The sequence below is a fragment of the Onychostruthus taczanowskii genome, unplaced genomic scaffold, assembly GCF_017590055.1.
Source record: "Onychostruthus taczanowskii isolate IOZ18803 unplaced genomic scaffold, ASM1759005v1 scaffold8, whole genome shotgun sequence".
NCBI lineage: Eukaryota > Metazoa > Chordata > Aves > Passeriformes > Passeridae > Onychostruthus > Onychostruthus taczanowskii.
In genome coordinates, this window is record NW_024505892.1 from 8,211,859 (window position 1) to 8,236,097 (window position 24,239).

At 37.3% G+C, this 24,239-nt stretch overlaps 1 protein-coding gene across 3 annotated transcripts in view; it reads right to left on the reverse strand.

Annotated features, from left to right (window-relative positions):
• Positions 1–347: 347 nt before the first annotated feature.
• MED23 (mediator complex subunit 23) overlaps positions 348–24,239 on the reverse strand; it is a 37,691-nt gene continuing 13,799 nt past the window's right edge. For 2 of the 3 annotated variants that reach the window (XM_041423763.1, XM_041423762.1), the window contains 19 exons: positions 21,294–21,494; positions 19,747–19,890; positions 18,278–18,423; positions 17,457–17,702; positions 17,134–17,276; positions 16,422–16,596; positions 14,593–14,756; positions 13,375–13,499; positions 12,683–12,888; positions 11,553–11,733; positions 9,850–10,020; positions 8,392–8,608; positions 7,335–7,571; positions 6,126–6,291; positions 5,034–5,106; positions 3,731–3,945; positions 3,097–3,217; positions 2,321–2,452; positions 348–1,628 (listed from right to left, as the gene is read on the reverse strand). In XM_041423763.1, the coding sequence (XP_041279697.1) occupies positions 1,455–1,628; positions 2,321–2,452; positions 3,097–3,217; positions 3,731–3,945; positions 5,034–5,106; positions 6,126–6,291; positions 7,335–7,571; positions 8,392–8,608; positions 9,850–10,020; positions 11,553–11,733; positions 12,683–12,888; positions 13,375–13,499; positions 14,593–14,756; positions 16,422–16,596; positions 17,134–17,276; positions 17,457–17,702; positions 18,278–18,423; positions 19,747–19,890; positions 21,294–21,494 (3,237 nt within the window). In that variant the 3' untranslated portion in view covers positions 348–1,454. Of the gene's footprint in view, positions 1,629–2,320; positions 2,453–3,096; positions 3,218–3,730; positions 3,946–5,033; positions 5,107–6,125; positions 6,292–7,309; positions 7,572–8,391; positions 8,609–9,849; positions 10,021–11,552; positions 11,734–12,682; positions 12,889–13,374; positions 13,500–14,592; positions 14,757–16,421; positions 16,597–17,133; positions 17,277–17,456; positions 17,703–18,277; positions 18,424–19,746; positions 19,891–21,293; positions 21,495–24,239 lie in introns of all 3 variants that reach the window. The other variant, XM_041423765.1, reaches the window with a different exon arrangement.

The window sequence follows — 24,239 nt, forward strand, 5'->3', positions numbered from 1 at the left end:
TCCTGCCCTCCAGAAGGTCAACATTGCTCTCTAACTTGGTGTCATCTGTGACCTGACTCAGGGTGGCCTCGATCTCTTTGTCCTTATTACTGATTACACCAAGCAGGACTGGCCCCAACAATGAGCCCTGGAGAATGCCACTTGTGACCGGCAAGGGTCAGCACAAATGTGGTTTTCTGTCAGACTGCAAGTTTATTAAAGAGCACTCACAGTTCTGTTACTCAAATTACTCTTGGCAGAATTTAGAGTCCAAGTACAAGAACAGCAAAAGAGCAGACTAAAGAAGTTCAACCCACCAAGTCACCAACTTCTTTCCATAACTGCTAAATTTTTAGAGAGATATAAATCAGATCAGTCCTGAGTTTATTAATCTGGACTCTATTTGTAACATGTGAAAACTGCCACTAATGAAAATCTGACAGAGAACTTTGGACATGGAAGTATTCTTGCTACGGTCAATCCTTATTTTTAAGGTAATGAGTATGGAAAAGAAATAAATTTAACAATACTAATATAGACTTTTAAAGTGTGGGGGTTTTTTTAATTACAAATTTGCCCAAAAAGATGAGTATTTACAAAACATCGAGCCTTTCAATTCTGTTTATCAAAACCTGATGAGCCCAGTACAGACAAACCCTAAAGCAGAATATTATACATATCCAAAATATAGTAAGATCAGTAAAATTGATGTAATTGATTTAGTAAAAACTACACCATTTCCAAAACAGGAAAGATCAAATATGAAACAGCACAGCTTGAAGTGAATATGCAGACTTCCAAAAGATACATTGGAAACAGCCTCCAGAGTGTAAGCCAACAGTCTAGAAACTGACACTACATCAAACCCATTGAGGTGTGTTTAATGAAATCTGTACACACAAAATTTACAAATATTTTCAAAGATTCATTCTTAGTCTTTGGAAAGATGTCATAATTAACTCAATTAAAATTGATGCAATCTCTCTGTCTAGGAGTGTTTCTGTGTAAGGGCTTAGATTGTCTGCCCAAAAGACAAAAAGGATTTAAATTCTCCTGTTGAATGAAAAAATAGAAATTTTTAGTAAGGCAGAACCAAATTTTAAAAGGCTGTTTTACACACACTGAGAGTCTTTTTATATCACAGGCAGAAAAAAGGAAAAATCCAGATGACTCAACCCAGGACAGGGAGAAGAATATGGTAAACTCTTCAGAAATCCATGTATTTGCTTGCAGAGGATCTTTACTCAGTGCTTTCAGAGAAAGGCAACATATCCCTTACCTAGTGTCTAGCATAAATAGCTAAGAAGACTGGCATGTACAGAGCTAGGCAGCTTCATGATACAAAAGGAATCAAAGCAGAAGTCTGTGTGTGGCTCTGTCCTTTTATAAAGCATCCGGATTTCAGATCAGATGCTGCTCCCCTTTGGTCAGTAGAGGAGGAAGCCCCCACACCAAGGTCAGCCCAGCACTTCATTTCACTGGGTTACTGGCAAGGCCACGTTGACGGGCACTTGGCTGGGCTGCTGAGCTGGGGACCCATTGCTGAGAGGCTGCTGTGAAACAGCAGCTGGCTCCATTTTGCTGATGTGTGTTATGAAGCGCAGACGAAGTTTCAAAGCTGGTCTTAAATTACAAATTATCTTCTCAACCTGTTTTAGAAATAGAAAAAAATGCATTAAGTAAAAAAAAGGGGTATTTTTACATGCCACTACTGTATACAAACATCACACTAGCACAACAGAAAATGGAAAAAGATATAGCAAATAGAGGTATTTACATAAATATTTAATTAACAATGCTAACTTTTGGACCTCTTCTGATAACTAATATTAAAAAAAATCCTTTCTGTTGTAAGAGTTGTTCACCAAAGCTTTGTAAAACAAGTCACACAACTCACACTTTTAAAAGTGAATTCTGTAATAAACTAGAGATAAATTGAGTGAATGATTTTTCACTGAACATGAATGAAGCTGTCCTTTTGTCACACGTCAAGTTACACTACTGAATAAGAAATTACATAAAATTTCAGTGAAATAGATTTAAATGAATAAAAGTTATGAAATATCCAATAGCTTTATTTCTAGCAATAGCTCTAATAACAATATTTAAAGCACCCTGAAGCTGTGTCTTAAATCAGACTACGTAAATTAATCTTGCACTCTGAGATATCCAATCTACTCCATCTGAAACTTCTCCTGCACCAGTTTCTTACTTTGCTTATGGAGACTAATCAACTGTTGAGCAACTTGTTGTACTGCTACCCATAGGGAGTTCACAAAATGATTAAATTATTAAATGGGAAGAAAGGTAACTGAAGTATCAATATCTACTGTTTACTTACTTGGTCTTTCACACTGTCACCTGTAAACATGTATTTCATATGATACAAGAAATCACAAATGGGATCCATGTAGTTCAGATGAGAGCTGTACCGATCTGCATTCAGGAGCATTTCATAAAATGCCACTCCAATCTGTTTACACAAAGAGCAACCCAAATGAAAACAGGTTTTAAAATGCTTTAGATTAGCTATATAATAAATATGTACTGCTTTTTAAGTAGCTGTGATTCCTAATAATTTACTTTCTTACACAGATGAATGGACAGATCTAAGTCAACCCATTATGCTTCACTAAATGATTCAGAAATTAAGCTCTTCTTTCTAGCAGGGTCTCTGATATCTGACATCTTTCAGCTAATCTGCCTCTTGATGAGCTCCATCTCTTCTTTCCTCCCCTAACCTTACCCACACTGATATGACTGTAAGAAACAGTTCATGTTCCCTCAGCCTCACAATTCACCTCTTGCATACAGGCACTAAGTCTGATGTATATTTTGCAAGTAGTTTGAGAGCCAAAGAAAACATCTATTGCTTGATATTTCTGCAGGTTTATTTCTTTTCTTGCTTGAAAAGAAATGCACTAGGTGTTTTATTCAACAAGATTCCAGTTAATGGGGAACAACTCAGTAACACAGGTCCTTGCTATTACTGTTTAATCTGTACAGAATTTAATTCTGAATAGCTATTACGGATTTCTATCCCATTCTGATTCACGAGTTAATTGCAAAGGTAAAATAATCCATACAGTATAAAGCGAACCGTGAGCCAGACTTTACCTCTATCATGCACCGTGTCCTCTCCTGCTGGAACCGCTGCAGGAAGGGGCCAACGAGGTGGTAAACGTAGAGCAACTGGAACTCTGTTTTCACAATGGGTATCAAAGCTTCCGTGAGGAACCTGCAGTATGTCAAGATGTGATGTACATCAGCTGTCTGGTTATTTGGGATTATTTCTTTCACCTGTACCAAATTCTAGCCAAAACATCACAATCTCTCTCACAGATTGAGACCTTTATTTCAGGAAAAACCAGTGTGCCTCTGGAAATATGAGCTATTTGAAATAGGGCAGCTCTAGAATTAAGAGTAATATTTACTGTTACAGTTACAGATGCTTTAGGAACATTCTACAGTCCATGCTTTAAGAAAAATTTAAATTAATGAAGCATAAAAGCTAATCTAGATTTAGCTAATCTAGAAAAAGGCTTATTAAAGGCTGTCACACCACATGACAATCCTAAAGCCTACAGACAACCAGAGTTCTGTCAATAGAAGAGGAAAAAATGTTGTGATCCATCTGGCAAGTCTTGAAGCTCCCCTGTACATATTTATTCGCTGGTAAAAGTGCTTTGTTATCTAAATTATGTGTGGAATTTAGAAGACAAATTACATTATCAAATATCATTGCACCTACTTAGGAATGAGAGAAAGCTGTCCAATGCTGGAATGATGCCAGACCGCATGTGCCAAAGCCAAAGTGTAGCTACAACTCATCTCGGAGTACGACTGGTGACACGCTGTGAAGTCAAACAGCTGGAATGGGTAACCAACCCACTCTGTCTCTGATGTCAAGCTGGGACTGTTGATGACATTCACAATGCAATCATGGAGAACAATCCAGTATGGCTCCTGGGGGAAAAAACCAAAACAAAAGAACAAACCCAAAAATTCAAGAATTGTTTATAAAAAGAACATCGCCTAAGACAATGTTTCCTCAGCTCCTTCTGCTATTATGGCATTTCTAAAACGTGTATATATAAATGTATATGTATATAGGAAACTGTTATAAATGACATATGGTATACAAATGGTAGTTGATAACCATAAAGATGAAAATTTAAGATGCACAGTACAGATAGCATCTATGTTAATGGGTATGGCACACTCAAGGGTGTGACATTATCAAGATATATCTCATGGATTTAATTATTTAATCACCTGATATAAAGTTCTCTAAAAGAAGCAAAGACAAGGCAAAAAGCCTTAGTGAAAGAGGTCTAAGAATTACCTAGTTTTCTGAGTGCAGGCACAAACAGACCAAAACAGATGAAGATGGAACAGGAGATGGAACAGGAAGAGTAAGTAGCATTATAAAAATAATAAGGATTAAATTCATGTTGGCTTCCCTCCAAGAAGAGGAACCATTTTATTGGGGAAGAGAGGTCACAAGGGAAGGACAGCTGTGACACACATAAGCAACACATATGGCAAGATCAAAATTACTCAGGCAGTCTTTGTCAAGTACCAAGAGTCAAGAAGACAAAAGTTTCTACTGATACACAAACTGCAGTACTGCAGACATTTCCTTTTGCAATCTCAGCTCAGCCACATCTCATTTACATGATTTAAGAAGTACAGGATGTGAAAGCACAAGCAATAATCAAAAAATAACTTTGCACGAGAACCTTTATAGATCATCTTATTACATAGCTTCAGTTCTCAATACTACACACATGGCATTTAATCATACATTTAAACAAGAGTGATTTACTTCTTTTCATCCCAGCCTCAAAACATAATAGAAAAATAAAACACCTGGTCAATTTTTCTATGCTGGAGGAGTAGATTTTTCTCTAATATGCACACAGCCTTGTGAATAGCTTGATGTGGAATCTACAGACATTGGCTGTAAGTTTTTACAATGTACTCTAGAAAGATGATAAATGTTTCATGGAAGAGTAATTTTTTTTATTTTAAAATACAACACATTGACTCACCGGTAAGGCTGTGATAATCAGTCCAATCGCATTCATCCAAGCTGTGATGTTCTCTCTTGGCACCAGAGGCTGACTAGAGACAGAGAAAAAGAAAACTAAAGCTCCAAAGTACACAACTGCAATTTGTGCTTCTCATGAGTCTGCAGACCAGCTGAACTTGCACTGAGAATGTCTGTCAATTTGAGAGAACTACAGAAACACACACAGGCCAGAAGTACAGAAACACATACAGAGCCAAAAGATGGTAAAAATGCTATTGGGATGTTGTGTGCAAAACTTTATGCAGGTGTGTTTTGCATTAGCAGCAGGTTTCGTTCAAAGGCTTCAAACTTCTTTCCTTAAGCTTTAGAGCCTAAGGGTTGTTTGTCCCTTTATTGACTCCTTACCCTCATATGCCCCAACAGAGCTAACAATAATATATTACCAAGCTGTACCCAAAGGTATTATAATATATTTGGGTACAGCCTCATAATATATTATTATGAGGCTGTACCCAAACAATTCCAGTTTGTCATTGCTCAGTGATATCAACTGAATGGCTACAAGAATACCAGGTCCTGTCTCTCACTGCAGTTTTTTCAGTGGTTGCTCAAGAAGCAGCTATGGGTCAAATTTAATGCATCATGACAAAAGGTCAGCCTTGGCACAGCACGGTTTCAAAGTACCTCTGATCTACATCAGCATCAGGAAGATTCAGAGTCCTGCCAATGATTCCTGTCTCCTTCTTTGCACCCAGAGATGCTGTGTTATCAACTGTCCTCCTTTCAGCACTGCTCAAAGTGTAACAGACTTTCTCCAGGCTTTCCTGCTGAGCCCAATGGAGAAGATCTCTGCCTGCATGATGTCTTCCAACTTTTATGGGCATCATGCCATGTCAACTGTTCCTGAAGCACACAATCCACTACATCACAGGAATCTAACACATGATTTTTCTTGTGTCACCTTGTTTGTCATCCAAAAATACTTTATATATAAAATGTTACCTATATATACATATTTTTTTAAAATAAGAAATTTAGTATCAGAGACTACCTTAGCAATCTCTAATTATGTATGATTATTGCAGAAAACCATTTCAGAAAGCCAACATACCTCTTCAGCACAACATTCAGCAGAGCATTGCCCACCTCCTTCCCTGGAACAGCCAGAGCCATGAGCTCAACACAGGTAACGTGCAGAGCATGGGCAGCTGGGTTAGGAAACTCATTGAATCTCCAGTCACAATTTGGAAATGGACCAGGTGATTTGCCTGCCATAGGTGCCAATGGTTAAGGAAAAAAAAAGCTGCCCCAACACAGACAAGCATAAGCAGCACAGTGATTAAAAACAGACACATATACCACATACTACATTGAACCAAAAATTATTGAAAACAAGTAGAACAATCACATTTCATTAAAAAGAAAGTCATACAGAAGTATGAATATATAAGATGCTGATAATCATTGAAGGACTGCATGAATACACAGATATAAATATAATACACATACACAAAGCCATGCAAAGGATAAACTTTCCTGATTAAGAGGTGGAAAAAACATCAACCATCTCATTCACTGTCTGCTTCCAAGAGGAGAAAATATAAATAATAGGAATTTTCTTTGTTCATATTCAGAAACCATTAATTTGCCTCTCTGTAAGATCTTCTAACAGACTTCTAGGGTGACAGTGTACGCAAAAGGAGCATCTGCTTAGTCTCTGAAAATATTCCACTTTTCCAAACAAGACTTACTTATTTGAAATACATACAGAAAAAAGTTCTCCAGAGTTAACATTTGCATCAAAGGAGGGGTTTATATAATTTTAGCTTTCTTTGGAGACACCAAATAGACTTCTTTCAAACTACACATTTAAGAAAGGGAAGTTCAGGAGAAGGAATGAAAAAATTTGTAACACCCTGAAGACTGGTCAACTCTTGTAAAGCTGCTCCAGAAAGAAGCCAAAGTCCCAGAAGATTCCTATTCTCTAATTTGCCAGCTTTTTCCAAATCTTAAATGTGGCACTGCTCTCAATATTTTATTCTCAGTAATACCAATCAATTAGAAAACAGTAATAGTAATCTCATTTTCAAAAAATTCTTTAAAAGTCACACTTTGCATCAAACTTATTTTTAGTGATGCTTAAACAGTGAAATACTTATGCAGCTGTACTGTACTTCACTTCCACCATATCATTTTAAGATGCCTACTAGGGCAGCACACCCCTGTTTAGAATAGCAAAGAAATGGAACTTCATAGTTTGATGAAATGAAACTGTAAGACATTGTCACAGCTTAATTGAAGCAAACTTTTACAAGGATATTGTCTACTAGTCTTCCAATAAGCTTGCAATAGTAAGCATCATCAGGAACCCAAGGATTCTCTTCTCGGGGATTCATGGCACATTTGAGGTAAGTATCACTCAGACACCAGCCTGGTGGGCGATTATCTTTGAGAGAGCCAATTATGGCATGAACAAGTTTTCTCTTGAGGTTTGTGCGCTCTCTCAGATGCCCCTCATAATAGTGAAGAGTGTTGTACAGGTAGGTCACTGGTCGGTCTGCCAAGGAGAAAGAGAAAACAATGAAAGCCAGAAATAACTTCCAGCATCACTCTCCGTGGCAAACAAAACTAAAATCAAGAGCTCTGCAAGACTAAGTTGCATTTATTTAGAAACACCATATATGGAATTGATTAATGCTCTTTATTTCAATATACTCTACAAAACTGATTTTCCTTTGTCTGGTACATGCTTTAGTGTTTGTGCAGAACAAAAGAAGTGGAACAAAGAAGATCAGTATTACTAACAGTTCACAACTTAATGGTAATATAAATATATTTGTAAGTAAACTGACTAAATCATCTCTTCATATACAAGGTATTAGGTAAGAAGATTCCAGGTATGAAGTCACAGTAAAGAAAGAGTATTATAAATTGTCTGAGCATAACATAGCAATGACACCTATACAAGAATTAATATAAAAGTGCATTTCTAAAAGTATTCAAGTATCAGGTCAGGTTATTTGAATCTTAAGTAAGGACAGAGAGAGGAACTTCTTTTCAATTGTTTCAGTCTTGGTAACAGAAAGTTTGTTAGCACACAGGTCCAAGTATTTACTACTAGAAGGGAACAGAAGGGAAAGGTGTTAAGGTAGCATGAATGAGCAAGAGATACCTGAATAAAAACAAGTTCACTGTTAGTAAGCTGAAATTCACTAAATAGGAAATGCACTTCTCTGTGTAAATGTACGCAGGGTTTAGAGAACAGGAAAGGAATAAGGCACAGCTGTGTTAATACATGAACATTATGAATGAAAGAGGTGAAGAGGACACAATGATCACAACAGAAATATATCCGACTGTATTCATGGGTAACTTACCATGGAATTTGTATAAACCTCCCAGATGATCCAATAAAGTTTCTAGTGATTTGGACACTGGAAGCAATTCCAGAAATCTATGAATTACAATGTCAAACACTGGCAAAAAGCGCAGGCATACATTTCCAAAATAAATTGGCAAGTACTGGGGCTGGATTTGAACTGGGGGATTCACTTGCTCTGCCAAGCCTTCAAAATACAGCTTTTCAGGGTATTTCTGGAAGGAAAGAAACCCACCAAAATCAAAATCTCTTTCTTCATAAGTAATGGATTAAACATTCAGCATCTACATTGCTTTGAAAAGACACTTCAGAACCCTCTTTATCACATTTGAATTCAGTGAAGCTTACTGTAAGCTTACTGAAGAAAACTGAACTCTGACTTAAATGGATTATTAAAATAGTAGATAACATCTTCAAAAAAAAAAAAAAAAAAAAAAACCAAACCAGAACCAAGTGTCACCACCACTCAAAATGGGCATAAGAGAACATTAAGAGCCCCAAAGCAAAGCTGAAAGCAGCCAGTGCTAAAGTGTCCTTTGTCATGAACTTGAAGAGAAAACCTAGAGGAAATAAGCACTAATGGAACTTTCTGCATCATATGCTAAATTAGAACACTAGAAATAGCATGAATGTAATAATTCCCTTGGAAAGAACTACAGTGTAGTCAAATAACAGATAGGTACTGCTGAGGACTGAACTTATGTTTTACCTGTGACTGAAATTTCTATATGCCAGGCTGGGTGCAGTGACTGTGCAGCCATGTCAGAGCACTTCCCAGACTCATTTGCTTCCCTGCTACCCTTACACTTTTAGTTAGGCACTGTCAAAGCATTGCACAGCCAAGTCAGAGGGCTAATATAGACCAAACAGCTCCAGGATCAAACTAGATGGCATGTATTGAGCTACATGACAGCTTGTTTGTATCTGTTCTATCTCACTGTTTATTTTTTGACAGAACAGCTCATTGGCACATCCTTTTCTAGTCAGCAGGAACCAGTATGTTTACAGGAGCATTAAAATCTCAGCAACTCTCTTCCCTAACATATCAGGCTATCATTTTCTTGTCACACAGAAGACAGAAGAAGTTTTAATAATTAGAAGAAAATGTAGGTTTAACTATTGGTATAGTCATAAAACACCAGAAAAAAAAAACCTTCTCCCTGTGCACAAAACCTCTGTTTTAAGTGAATTTCAGTATAAACGAGATTTCAAAATTATTTGATTTAGAGGAGCAAGAATGAACACCCACCCAATTCTTAAGCTACTCCTATTTTTTAATATTATTGCATTATATTTTCAAAGTCATTACAAACATGATTTATTATTTTTATACTAGCCCAAACAAATTACAGCTTATTAGGCAAGTCCAAATATTGATAATGCCGTCCTGTAAATAATGGCTGATATCAATTCCACAGAAATTATTACAATAAAAGGATATTATTAGCTGTGATACCTTGTGGTAACTCATATGCTTTGTATGCCAGTCATTCTGCAGCCAGTGTTCTGGAGAATTCTCCTTCACAAAATCACTCACTCTGTTTCTGAAATCATTAGGCTTCAGTAAGAGTAACTGGATTATGAAGTAACAAACTTGAGCTTCATTTCCTTCATGACTACGCATAGCCTTAAGTGAAACAGATTAGATAACATGAAATTACAGTTGACACTGCTGTCTGCTCTATTGCCCCAAAACACAGCAGCCAAATTTGCTACATCTGCACACAAATTCACACTGAATATATAGTCTTTCAACTCTGTTTTTCAAGTGAAGTCATAAAAAAGAAGCAGATTCAATCCCTGTCTCATTTTCTGTTCCATGGGCAGAAGGTCTTAAAAAATTCCCAGTGACAGCACTTTCTGAAGGAATTCTAGCTCATTCTTATCTGTCAGTTGTCTTATTGAAAATAACCAATTAAGTGACAATGAAGTTAAGACTGTTTTTAACCTCTTGCCACTCTGACGTGATTGGACTTAGTCTGAAAACCAAATTAGAATTCAAACTACCAGCTTTACATTGAGATGAGATTTGAAATTAAATATAAAGGACAATTACTTAATGCAAATGTAGTTCTCTCTAGGTGAGTACTGCTTCATTTTATAGGATGACATGAAAAGCAAGAGAATGCCATTTCTGTCTTACTATGATGGAGGCTGATTTCTAAGGAAAGAAAGAATACTCAAATGGGTACAAGATTTTCCATAAGCTTGTGAATCAATTAATATCATACCATATCCTATCTACCTTTTAAGGTTGCAGGAATCGCACAACCATGGAATCATTTAGGGTAGGAAAGACCTTTAAGATCACTGAGTCCAACCATTAATTAAGCAGTGCCACTAAACCATATCCTGAAGTGCCACACTACACATCTTTTAAGTATCTCCAAGGATGGTGACTCAACCACATCCTCAGGCAGCCTGTCCCAACACCTGACAGCTTTTTCAGTGGAGGTATTTTTCTTAATATCCAATCCAGCACAACTTGATGCTGTTTCCTCTTATCCTATTACCTGTCACTTCTTATGGGAGAAGAGGCCAACCCCCACCTGCTCCTTTCAGGCAGCTGTAGTGAGAGATAAGGTCTCCCCTGAGCCTCATTTTCTCCAGGCTAAACACCCCCAACTCCCTCAGCTGCTCCTCACAGGACTTGTGCTCCAGACCCTTCACCAGCTCCGCTGCCCTCCTCTGGACATGCTCAATGTCTGCCTGGTAGTGAGGGGCCCAGAACTGCCCAGCCTGCAGCACTGCACGGGGTTGTGACTCAAGTGTGGGACCCGGCACCTGGCCTTGCTGAACTTCAGACACAACTGGCCTCAGCCCATTGATCCAGCCTGTCCACATCCCTCTGCAGAGCCTAAATAACTAAATAAATAGCATGGCTTGGAGGTCAGAGACTCAAACCACCAATCACAACATTTAATAATATCAGTTCAATGGTTGCCATTGAATAACCAAGAAATGCTTCCCTGAAGACTCAGAGAACTGTAAGAGCTGGAATTTTAGTTGCTTAAGGAAGTAATCTACTATTTTCTTTATTATTAACTTAGCAAATAGTCACTATTTAAGACCAATCCATTTTTAAAAGATTGCTCCTAAAAAATGAGTCAGAAAGCAGACTGCATGAACTGTCATCTTATCTTCTGAAGTGATACTTACCAAACAGAGTATCAACCTATCCAGTGTTACAATATTGTATTTCCACACCATGTCATTGAGAATCTCAATGCATTTATTGAGCTGCTGTCCTCCTGCAGATGTAGAGAATTCGTACACCAAAAAATCTGCAAATGTCCTGACATGTGCCACCAGCGCTCTGGCCCCAATTCTTTCTAACACTCTAGTAGGAAAAGAAAAAAAAAAAAAAGGCAACAAGAAATTGTTACAGTTCCTTACACATTCCTAACTGGTCTATTTGATATGAATAAGCAGTTTTTAACACAACTGTCTTAAACAAAAAAAAAAAAAAAAGACAAAATTCCCTCCCTTTTATTAAATTACTGAAGTAAATGCCAAAGCAAAGCAAAAGAAACCCCAGCTCTAGAGCAGGATAACTCCTAAGTTGAAATACTATTTAGGAGAAATGCTTCAAGTTCATTAATTTAATCTGTAGTATTCTGCTCAGAACCTATGCTTTACTTATATAATTGCAGTTATACAACTCTCAGGACAATCTTCTGCAACTCAACTTTATTTTCCTATGCTATGCACTTTAATATAGCTATAGCATTATCAACTATTTCCTCATTGCACACTAGAGGTAACACATGCTATCAGAAATACTGTTTCAGCAGACCTAGGAAGGACTGAAAAGAAATAAAACTTTTTCACAGCTGGAACTGATGCTATTTCTATCAGGAACAAATTTTAAAAACCACATGATTACTACTTTTGTAATGAATTTTCATCTTAATCCAACATTTGTTCTCTAAAGGAATATTTGTCCCTTATTCATGTACAAAGGATAAGTAAATGAATGTTTTTTATTTTCTATTTACTCTTTCAGATTGCTTGAAACACTGCTATTACAAGTAAACTGCTTAATTCAAACACCTCACATCCTTGTTCCTCACCAGGAAAAACATGCATTGCAGACCAATGCATGGTGGAACCAATCCTAAACACTGCAAAATTATTATGGAACAATGGCTACTACCTAGCTCCACTCTCTTTTTCCATGCTATGCATTCTCCAAATTAATTAAAAGAACAAGATGTTAACTGTGAATTATGTCCTCAAAGCTGAGAACGCTACTGTAATGACTTCGCAACAGCACTTTTTAAGCTCACCTGTAACCAATTTGATTAATGTGATCAGTGTCTAACAACATCTTCCACAGGAGACAAAGGAAAAGCGGGGATGAACCTTGAGCAGAGAAGTGTGTGATTATTTCATTCTCACTGGTCATCGACTTCCACTTACGGTATTCTTCTTCCACATTCTTCTTCAGATTAAAACGGCTTTCCTGAGGCACGTTGTTCTGCTTGAAAAACACCTGAAAAAAGCAAGCTTTGCTGTGACTGAGAGCCTACAGTAAAACATGTGAACAATAAAATTTTGCCTGATTTAGCACTGTATGGGTTCCTACTTGCTTGTACCATACAGCCTACTAGGGGCTGTATGTTATTGCACTGTGATACCTCATTGACTGTTTTGTCACAACAAAGCTACCATGGCAAACTGCCACAAGGAAAAATGGTTTTTCCCACTTTTTATTTTTTAATTTTTAAACCATCTGATCTACCTTGCACCAGAAGTATCAGCTGACCAAATCTGACCTTAGAATTCTCTAGGGGAATGTAGCTAACACATTTCTAAAGGAATAGCAATGTTATAATCATGCTGCATTCTTTAGGGACTTGAGATTAATGCAGTCTAGAGCACGGAAGAATCTCACCAACTCACAAAAGGCAAAAGATCTTGTTAAGAGAATAAATGCACTGTATTTACAATTGTAAAGTCTTCAGGCTTAAACTATTACCTGCAGAGGAGCTGGAAAACAGCTTAGTGTATGTGATGCCCAGTTATGCGGAGTGAAACTCATGATAGTCTGCAGTATGTCCTTGCACCAAGTTCCCTGAATTGAATCAGAGCCTGTGAAAAAGTCTAGAAAATGGATTGATGGTATTAGAATTGCTCCTTTTGTCATCATATGCATCAAGGCTCTTCTAGTCCAACACAGTTTCCTTTTTTTGTCCAACCTCTCCCAGCCCCTTCCTTTAACTTTATTTGCTCTACAGAAGATGATGGATATTACCTTTCTTATGCTGTTAACAATTAGAAAATTATAAGGTTTGAGCTAGAAATAAAGCAATCATGATTTTAACATTTTGTATTTAATTTCCTGTAATGTCACTAAAACAAGCTTCTGCTGATTAAATGATTAGACTTTTAGAAAAAAATCCCGAGGAAGATAATGATGGTGAAATTGCCAGGCACCATTTCATACTGCTTCAGAAAGGCTGCTCAGAAGTACCTGCCCCAATCAAGCTGTAGAAATGAAAGCCTCATTCCCCCAAACCTTGGGCTGATTTCATCAAAGCTGAGAAATGGTTAAAAAAATAAAAGAAACCAACACATAGAAGTTCTTTCCCTTTCAAATCACCTCCACCTCCAGTCTTTGTGAATCAGTTGTTCTAACTCTCCAGTGTGTCTGCAGACTAGAACTATAGAAAGGAGAGAAAAACATCTCCCTCAAATCTAACAAAAATCTGATCCATGTCACTGCACACTGTTAAAACTTCAAAAGACACAATGAAAGCTTCCTTATTTCTCTTCCCAAAAAAAGAAACTCAACATTCAGACTACTTTTTCTTAAATGCAAGTTATAGAGGCGGTAGTTCCTGCATGATCAGCACAATTGCTGTGAGTATTTCATGCTATTTAAATAGCATGTATCTGTAATCAATCCAAGCATTTAGATTTAAAATAATGAAACTCAAAATAAGACACTAAAAAACCTCTAAAACCTAGTCTCAGTGTGCCTCTGAATAAATTTTTAAAGAATGTCTCATTGTCTCTTCAATAATAGCTTTTTGCCTAAATACAAGTAGTTGGAAATTAAAATTACACTTTTTTTTCCAAAACCAGAAGTGCATGGGATATGTTTTATGACTAGGTCATTACCATGACATTCTTTTGAACCGTACTTTAGAGAAATGGTTTGACTACAGCTTTTACTGGGATGTACTGCTATTACCTGTCACATGTGTTGCCCTTGCCAGAGTTAAGATCAAAGCCCTGTTGAGTTCTTCTGATTCTGCTGAAAGAACTGTTTTGGGATCATTGAGGAACCGTGTGAACTGTGGTTGGACTTCTGAGCTGCCCAAAGCTGTGATTAGCCTTAGAGCAGTACTCTCAACACTGAAAGAAGAAAACAGTCCAGTTAGCAAGTAATATTTATGCTGATGCTTCTAAGAGCCCAAAAATACCTATTTTTTTCCTCCATTTACTCCTTCAAATAATACAGAAACATTTTGTTTTAAAAATTATGGTCTTAGCCTTTTGAAAAAGTTTGCTTTTTCTACTGTTTAATAAATTTATCAAGTATTTCAGTATCTTATTTTCAAATAAAGCACTCAAAAGTAGATTTAGCAAAAATTCCAAGTGTAGAGACCCCGATAAAGAGCCTCAAGTATGTCCAATTTAGTCCCCCTTTATTATTTTTTGCACATCTTCATCTAAAGAAGATAATATAAATAAATATATGTAAAACCAAAATAAAAAGGCATGGATAATACATAGGAAGCTTCAAAGCTCACTACCATTTCCAAGCAGACAGCACTAAATTGTCCTTATTAAAGCAATTAGGAAGCTGAGGAAGTATAACTTTTGATTAAAAGAACTTTAATTTCCAGTGCTTTAGTTGGAAGCACTTTTCACACCAGGTAGTTTGAAGTCATTGGAAAGATTTTTATAACATTGTGTCTTTGAAATGCCAAAGCCATAGTTTAGTTTATTCTAGTTGCATGCAGTGCTCATTAAAATTGACTAACATCTGTATTTTACAGACTAATTGACAAAACCAGATTGAGGTCAATAAAGACATCAAGGCCTTGAATTTAAGGAGAAACTCATCTTAACCTGTTTTCCTTGTGCTTAAAGGATAAGCAACCAGGCAATTTGAATTTGGACTATGAAACTGAGAAGCCTGATCCAGTGAAAGGCTGATCCTGTTCCTGCCCACAGCAAGAGTTGGAACTAGATGAACTTTAAGGTCCCTTCCAACCCAAACCACTCTATGAATCTATTAATTTACTGTATAACTAGACTTTCTCTATATGAACTGATAATAATGAAGTTACTCTGTCTCACATACTCCCACAAGATTTATTGTACACTAAGAGTCAATGGACACTATTTTCACCAATTTCTTGACAACAAGCCCCAGATTCTACATAGAAACTGAATCTCATGCTCTTCAGCTTAATTAACAGCAAGGTAAACTCAAAGCTTTTGCCTGGAATTACCTGCATAACCTCTCTAGACCTTCTCTAACCAGCTTTGCCACCCTTCTGTATTCAAATTAGCCACTGTTTTCAGCTATCATGACACACCATAGGAGGGACTCCACTCAGGTTCACGAACAGTCACCACAGCTTTGCAGAAACTCTTTTTTCAGATGCAGTGAACCAGATTAATTCTCTGACCTGACTGAAAATCAAACTTGCATAAAAATTAAGTGGAGCCAACTTAACTCTTGTAATGGCACAGTCTCACTGGCAGACAAGCCAAGCACTGATTAGAAGTAGCAGGCATGGCTCTTTACCTATCATGCAAGGAGCACTTCTTGGACATGACTGTCCTGTGTGCTGACCCATGACACGGCTGCCATGTGTGTGCAAGACACTGCCTCATGTGTCTCTGCAGAGCACTACTGCTAACATGCAACTGTACTGCAGAAACACGCCCTGCTGAGACACCCCAGAACAAGTCAGTCACAGAAGTAAGACTGCGAAATGCCATTTAAACAGCTCTCATGAAGCTTTCAACAAGAAGGAATCTGACTTTATGGACAATGTCACTCACCAGAGATGAAGCTGGTTCTGATTAGTTTGTGGCACAGCAGCCAAGGAATGAAGATGGCTGAGGAGCTGGACTCTGTAATGAGGCTGGATGTGATGCATCCGATAGCTAAACATTTCCAGCAGAGTATGCAAAATTCCCCATGCATGAGATTTGAACACTGTTGGCAGGAGCTGACCTTATGGAAAAAAAAAGTTTGAAAGGTAAGTTTTACAATTGACCACACCTTGAAATACAACTACAGAGTACAATGGTTTTATTGGGCTGTAAAACACAGATATTTGGTTTGAAAAGCGTGTTACCTCCAAGGTGCATATGTGCAAATGCTGTCTGAAGATGCTCTGTATGTATACAGCTTAATAATCTTTTGAATGAACACACACAGCAGACATACAAATTATTTTAACAAGAGCAATTAAGCATCCTGTGTGTCTCAAAGTAACTTTGCTTATGCTTTTCCACTAAGCATGTGTTTACACAACACAGCACAACCAGAAAGGTCCTGGCCATACAAGTGATGGCATAAAGCGACAGCAGCACAACCAGTCTGGAATTTACTCCAGCACTAGGACAACTTTCACAATTTCTTTTATATTATACTAATTTATACATGCTGCATCATTATATTTTCAGTTTTACTGTGATCTCCAGTTGCCATTAAACAAAAATACTACTTAACAGAAAGAAAGGGGGGGAAAAAGTTTTTCTTTCTTACTGATGAAGCCTTTGATGCCCAAGGATTCTATTTCCATATAAACCAACAGGCGACTATAGGTTTCCACAAGAGCAGGAGCCAAGGCCACACTAGATTTTGCATGAGCCAGCTTAATTACCCTTGTAGCGATGCTGTGAATCAGACTGAGGAAAGAGAGAAAGTGTTTCTGAATCAAAAACACTGACTTGAAACTTAACACATTTTTAAAGTAAATTAATAGATCTATATATGACATGTCCAGCCACAGGAAGCCTTTCTCATGATTAACTAGCTACATACAGATTTACAGGTTAAAAAGGAAAAGGTATCTGCATATACTGTACCTCATTTTGGCATGAACTGTGAGTGAGTCCAAGAGGTTCATTGGCAATGGGGTGATAGACCCTGATGCCATGCAATTAGTCCCTGGAAGAGGTGTCCTCATGTTGCCATTTCCATAAATAGTCTCTACTAGCACACCCATTGGCAAAGTGAAACACTCTGAATTGGTTGAGTAAGCATTGCACAACAAGGCAATTTTGTAGTCATTCATCTGTAAGCTCTTATTCCTTAAGCTCTGTTGCAAAAACCTGTGTGCCAGAAAGATTAAACATTAAGCAGAAAGAAGAATACACATGCGTTCCAGGAATACAGCTACAACAATCCTAGTCATAAAACCCATTATAAAATAGTGGAAAAAAATTCAAAATAGTTATTAATTGCACTACATCAAAACAACTACTTCTTATGCCACAGTTTCACTGTGTTATGATTTTTCTATATTGGAGAAATAACTCAGGAAAAACACACAGTTAAAAATCACCTTTCCAGACAAAAACTGAACCCAATGCACTGCTTATCCACACTTTCCGAACCACAGCGCAACAAAACAAAATTGTCCATTTACTTTCAGATTCTCTATCAGTAACAAAAACTGATTATTCTGAGATAAAATATATCATTTCCGCTAGCTGGATAACAACATTTCACTTTTTATGAAATATTTTGATTTGGAGCTCTGTCTTTTTGAATGACTTTGAAGTCACTCTACAGATAACCTTCCTACAGCATCCCATCACACAATACATTCTGAATACAGACTTGGAACTGCCAATTTCATTATTCCTAAACATAAATCAAAACATAACAAAACCCCCACACTCACTCATGGTGAAGTTTAAGAGAATGAGGAATGGGAATCTGCAACTTGGAGTTGTCACTATGGGCCTTCCGGTTCAGATGAATCCAAATGCAGGTCATTGCAAAAGCATGAGTTGACTGGGGTTTGTTAATGTCAGGTACAGGAATATACTGAAGAAAGAACACATGAATGTGACATACCACATGGATTAACGTGCAGAAAACCAACTTAGATAGCCAGTAATTTTCAGTAATATCTAAGACCTTGGCAAAAGGAAATTCATGCTTAAGAGTATACAGTTTCCAGATATATATAACTGTATATAGGTACAAAGCAAATGCTTTTCTCTCAGCCTCACACTTACACATTAATCAGAAACCAGTTATCTGCTTCCCTAGTAGATACTCAGTGGTTCAACAGTATTTTCTGAAAACTCTGAATTGTTCAGTGTCACAGTTAAACATTAATACACTTCTCATGAAAAGGTAGAGATACAACCCAAAATTAAAAAGTTTCGGATCCAGACTTAGCTACAGTACTGCCATTGGAAAAGGAACTCTGGCTCTCTCCTTTTGCCAACATCCACATTTCTTTCCCCTTGATACAGTTACTGCTGCACAAACACCACTGACAGCGCAAGTGAGACAGCACCAATACATATCAACAGGATAGCAAGGCAGATTCTTTTAAGAGCAACGTCCAGAGATAACATTTTAAGTGCTTGTGAAACAGAATCTTAAAAAATGTTTCCTAGGATTCCATTTCACAAGCACTTAAAAAGCACTAGTCAAACAAAGACTTTGAATAAGTGTAACTTGGAGCCATCACTACCGCTGAAGTAAGTAGTCCTATTGCTCTTCCTGTATCTGATGCTGACAAAAGCAATTGAAATCTTCTGACACAAATTGTACTGAAGAATTTCTGTGGGTCAAAACTAATGTAGCAGGGAGAAAAAACCGCTACATGAGTTTGATACATCACACACCTGTAGTTTTCTATCCATTCACCCAAAGTAAAAAGCACTATGATAAGAGTAAGCAATCAGGACTTCACACTGACACTGCTGCCAGAATTAAAGTTTAAGAACTTTGTCTAAGTCCCCCTTCCTCAGAAACTTTAATTTTAGAGGAATGTACAAAGCATGGATATGATTTGATTTGCCCCTGCAGAATGAATTTAAAGTACTATTCTGTTTCAGCCCAGATGTAACAATACAATTACACATTACTCCTTTCCAGTCTCCTCAGTGCTTTAATAAACTCCTCAAAACCTTAGTCAAACCAAAGCCAAGGAAGAGAGGAAGTAACACAAGTCTTTCTTGTCCCTAAAAACAAACGTGGTTACATGGATATGAAATCCTCAAAAAAACTTATGAAACATCTCCCCCCAAGTACGCAGCACGCTGTTCTAACAGGACTCAAGAAGGATAGTAGTATTGACTATGAAGGTCCCAAGTTTAATTAAAAATAAAACTTTTAATATCAGAGACTTACTTCTTTCTCAGGATACAGGAGGTCAAACAGCTTCATAACTGGGAGGAAGTCAGCCAGTGCATTCTTCTGGATGCTGCCAGAGATGAACTGGAGTAGCACCCACATCAGGTGGTCTCTCCCCTTAATGAGACCACGGCCTGCCAACTGTCAAGAACACTCAGTAACAGACAAATACTGTGTGCAGAAGAAAAATCACTGCAAAGATTCTTATAAAAGTAGAATGGCAGACTAAAACAGTTTAAGCAGAGAATTTTACAGCATGATTTAGGCAGAAGCATACATTGTTTCAGAAAGAAGGGAAATAGGCACATTACTTGTAACACATGAACAGACTCTGTGAGGGCCACAACAATTAATGGTAAGACTCAAAATGCATTTAACTCTTGAGGACCACTGCATTGAAAAACTAGCAACACTTCAATATTGGTCTTAAATTGTCACCTTGTAGCCCTGTACTCAAGTACAGGGCAGTGAAACTGCCATTCCTAGCATCAGGCCACAGGCTTTATAAACTCCTACAAAGGAAGTCCATGAGACAGAACAACTTTGGTTCGCTTCATCTGGACTCATCTGGGTTGTTCGGGTTTTTTGTTAATTAACTACTTTATCTGTAACAGCAACTCTCTAGTAACTAATATTCTACTCTTATCTTGCTTGCTGTAATTTTATACTAGATTTGTACAACTGTGCAGTGTAATGCCTATTGTTTACATGGTTTATAACAGTAATTACAGGAATATAGCCCTGGTAAAATTAATTTCAGGGAAAACAAAGACAGCAAAGAACTACAATCCATCACAAGTGGAACACAACATGTATAGTAAATTTTCATGTAACATGGAACTGTGGACAAATGAAGACAGAGCAATGTGTTGTGCATGTTGGAAACTGCATCTAAATAGCCACAAGCTGATCCTACAGCAAGGAGAAAGAACATCCCTACCCTACCACCAACAGCATACAGCTCTCTCAGCAAAGAGCTCTGGAGGACTGGCATGACCACCTTTAGAACTATAACCTTGAGCACCAGAGAAAAGGGCAAGTACTAGTATCAGTTCAAATGGAATTATTACCAGGAAATAGTATTAACTTGGGACTGTGATTGCCAGTACCACCATAATTGGACAAATTGCCTTTGATTGCTTGAGTACATTGATTAGACAAACAGCAAGTTCCTACATGACATGTTTTTTTAGTCCACAAACAGAACAGGGCATTCACTCTGTCCAAAATTTGTCTGTAAACTGGATCCAACAGCACAGTACTTAGGTCTTATGAATTATGCCAGTTTATCTCTTTACTCTAGTTATTAGCACACTTTGAATCTGAATAAAATGCAATATCCTGTAACTGAATACACTAAAAACACACCTAGCTCAAAGCATCGTAACTTGAGAATTTGACTTCTAGAGAGAACAGTGATTAAAATTTTAATTAATTCTTACACATAAGGGACTTCTTGCAGGGATGAGTGACACTTTTAAAAAAAATCCTGGTTTTGCTGTTTAAATCCCTCTTACCATGTGGGAGCGATACAAACAATTTACCTTTTGATGGAGTGACAGGACCATATGAGGAAAACTTGCAAACTGAAAGAGCACAAAGAAAATGAGCTGGCTGGAGAGATGCTGCCACAGAAGCTGACTGGTTCCACCATCATCAAACTTCTCTTCAGTCTCAGACCGTTCCATGGCATACACCACAAGATCCACCAGCTGGTCCTCCAGCACAGGGCAACGTTGCTTGTGCTGTAAGGCAGAGATCAGATACAGTATTCCAAAAGCCTTGCCATTAACTCCAGAACTTGCACAGCTGCAGTTACAGTACAGTATTTTGACAGAAGGCTGGGAAGCATGAGATGAAGTCTGAACTTAAGTTAAGGATAAGCCAGTATATTAAAGCTGCACTATGTTACAGGTCACAATGATTTTTTACATTTTATCATATATTCCATAATTCCCCTACTCTGTTCCAAAACACAGCTCATCAATGCACAGATAACATCTGGGGTTTTTTGCTGTTTCCTACAATACTCCGGCAAAATGTTATTTCTCTGATCTCACACTCACAGAAAACAAAGCCCATTCTTTAAACACACAGGTGGGGGTTCTTTTATTTGGTTCGGGGTTTTTTGCTGGTTTTTTTTTTTTTCATTCCTTCTTTTCTCCATTAAGTCCATTTCAAAAGTAGGGATCACCATAAAGAAAATGTATAAATTATACCATCAAATTCAGAGAAAGCATCCCAATACGTAACGAAAGTATTTGATGACTAGTCTCTTTTTCACTCTCATATTGGGTTCACCTACTGCCTGCAACAAGCAGCAGAATTAACATCTGGTTAATACCCCTATAACTAGATACTGTTCTGTTGGCACAGCACCATAGGTTACAATATCAAAAATGTCTGAAAATTAATCAGTGCTGTGTTCTACACACTGTGAATAGAACAGAAATTACACATCAGAGTGAGGAGCCCCTCAGATGTTAGACTGCCACAGTCTTCACACTGAGCTATGCAAACCCAGAAATAATTTAAAATACACACCATCTCTGATGATTTTTAATAATGATCAAACAAGGAATGCATTATATATTCAGATATATCCTGTTAGTACAGATGTATATAAAACAGGTCCACTACCAGTAATTTGGAACTCAGATTATAAATCTGCAGTTCAACACTACCAAGTATAACGTGACACCTTACAAAATCCTCAGTGCAACAATTTTTTGTTATTATCCTGCATTTGTATTATTACACTCATTTAATGTACTGTAACTAAGGGGAAAAATCCATGGAGACTTTAACTTGTCTCAGAAAGAGCTAGCACTTTGGAAATAATCTAACCTGATTGTTTCAATGCAATCTGTACTCAGGACTGGTCACATTTATTCATTTTTTAATTTGACCTGATGCCTGTAAGATAATGCAGCCTTAAAGAAAAAAATATTACTTTATGATACAAAAGAAAAGGAACTGAGCTGCTCAAACACTAGTCATGAAAATGCATTATCCCTTTCTAGAGGCAAAAAGGTGTATGTAAAAAAGTTTTAAAAGATCACCCCAATATTCATAAAACATTTCAGGGATGCCTTAGATGAATTCTTTGACTTACTAGCCAGGCAGCCTAACAAAAGGCTAATATAAAGATATAATACAAGTAAAGAGAGATGCTGAAAGGAGATGCTTGTTCTACCTTCATTGATGGTACTCTTTAGCTATGAAAAAAAAAGAGATTCTCTTCAATTAAAAATAGAATGCAAGAATTGGAAAAGTTGACAAAATACAGTGAACAGCATCCCCTGTTGCATGCTCTTTGCCAGCTCAAAACTGCAGAAAGCTACAATTCCAGCTGTGCTTTCTTGAAGCATGCTTAACACAAACCTCTAGCTAAGACAGAAAGCACCGATGATACCTTTTCTCCCAGTACGCAATGTCACTACCACAGACCAACCACGGTACAGGTTACAGAGAGCAGTATTGGCACCATCCGTTCAGAACACTTGGGGTCTTTTGTGGCTCGTTTTTCTCCCCCTCCCAAAGCAACTAATTATGAAGCAGAGCAGGGTGCAACAGACAACACTACAGACTAGTTTATAATCCAGCATGCAAAACTACTATGTACAGGGCTTGAAATTTAATACTTTGCTAAGCACTGGGTTAACGTCCAAAAACCTAATCATGTTAAGCTATATTAATTTGGAATAAAGCTATTCAAAGAATACAACAGGAAAAATATTACAGTTAAAAGGAGAGCCAGAATTTCCAGTAGGAATTTTTGCTATTCTGAACAATTCTAAGACTGGGAAAAGTTTAAGGGCCAGGAAATTAAATAAATGAATTCAAGCTTTTATTCTGAAAGCCACACTTTCATTGCTTTAAAAACAATTTTCCATGAGAAAAATAGCAGTACATCACATTCTATCCTCATTAATTTAATTTTCTGGCAATTTTTCTTTTCTGTATTTTCAGTGAATATACATTTTTGCAAAGAATTTGCATCTATAGTTTCGGAACTCTTGGAAATAAAATACTATACTGCACAGGAATTTGCAGGATTGGGCCCTTGTTTTATTAATTGCTCATAAGTGAAATAAAAGCTCAGTATAAACTGAGATGAATAAAATTATAGGTAAGAGCTGATTACCCTCATAAATAAGTAGGAATTCATGTTTTGGCATGGCTTAAGTAAAACAAAAACTAACAACAAAAAAATGAACAGCACTCCAAATGCTGTTCTCAATTATGTACGAAAAAATGTAGCATTCAAAAATCACTGTGCTTTTCCCCTAAAGTAAACATGACTCTAATTTCCACAATTTGGTTGAACAAACACATTCTCTATTTTGTTCTGAGAATAACATTTAAAGATCTGAAAATACATAATTTCATTTGAAACATTATTAAACCAGAAAGAAATATGGGGCGGGGGAAGGGGGAAGCGCTTCCATGATGACTTGACACTAGAATTTCTTGAGGCCAGCCCTCTA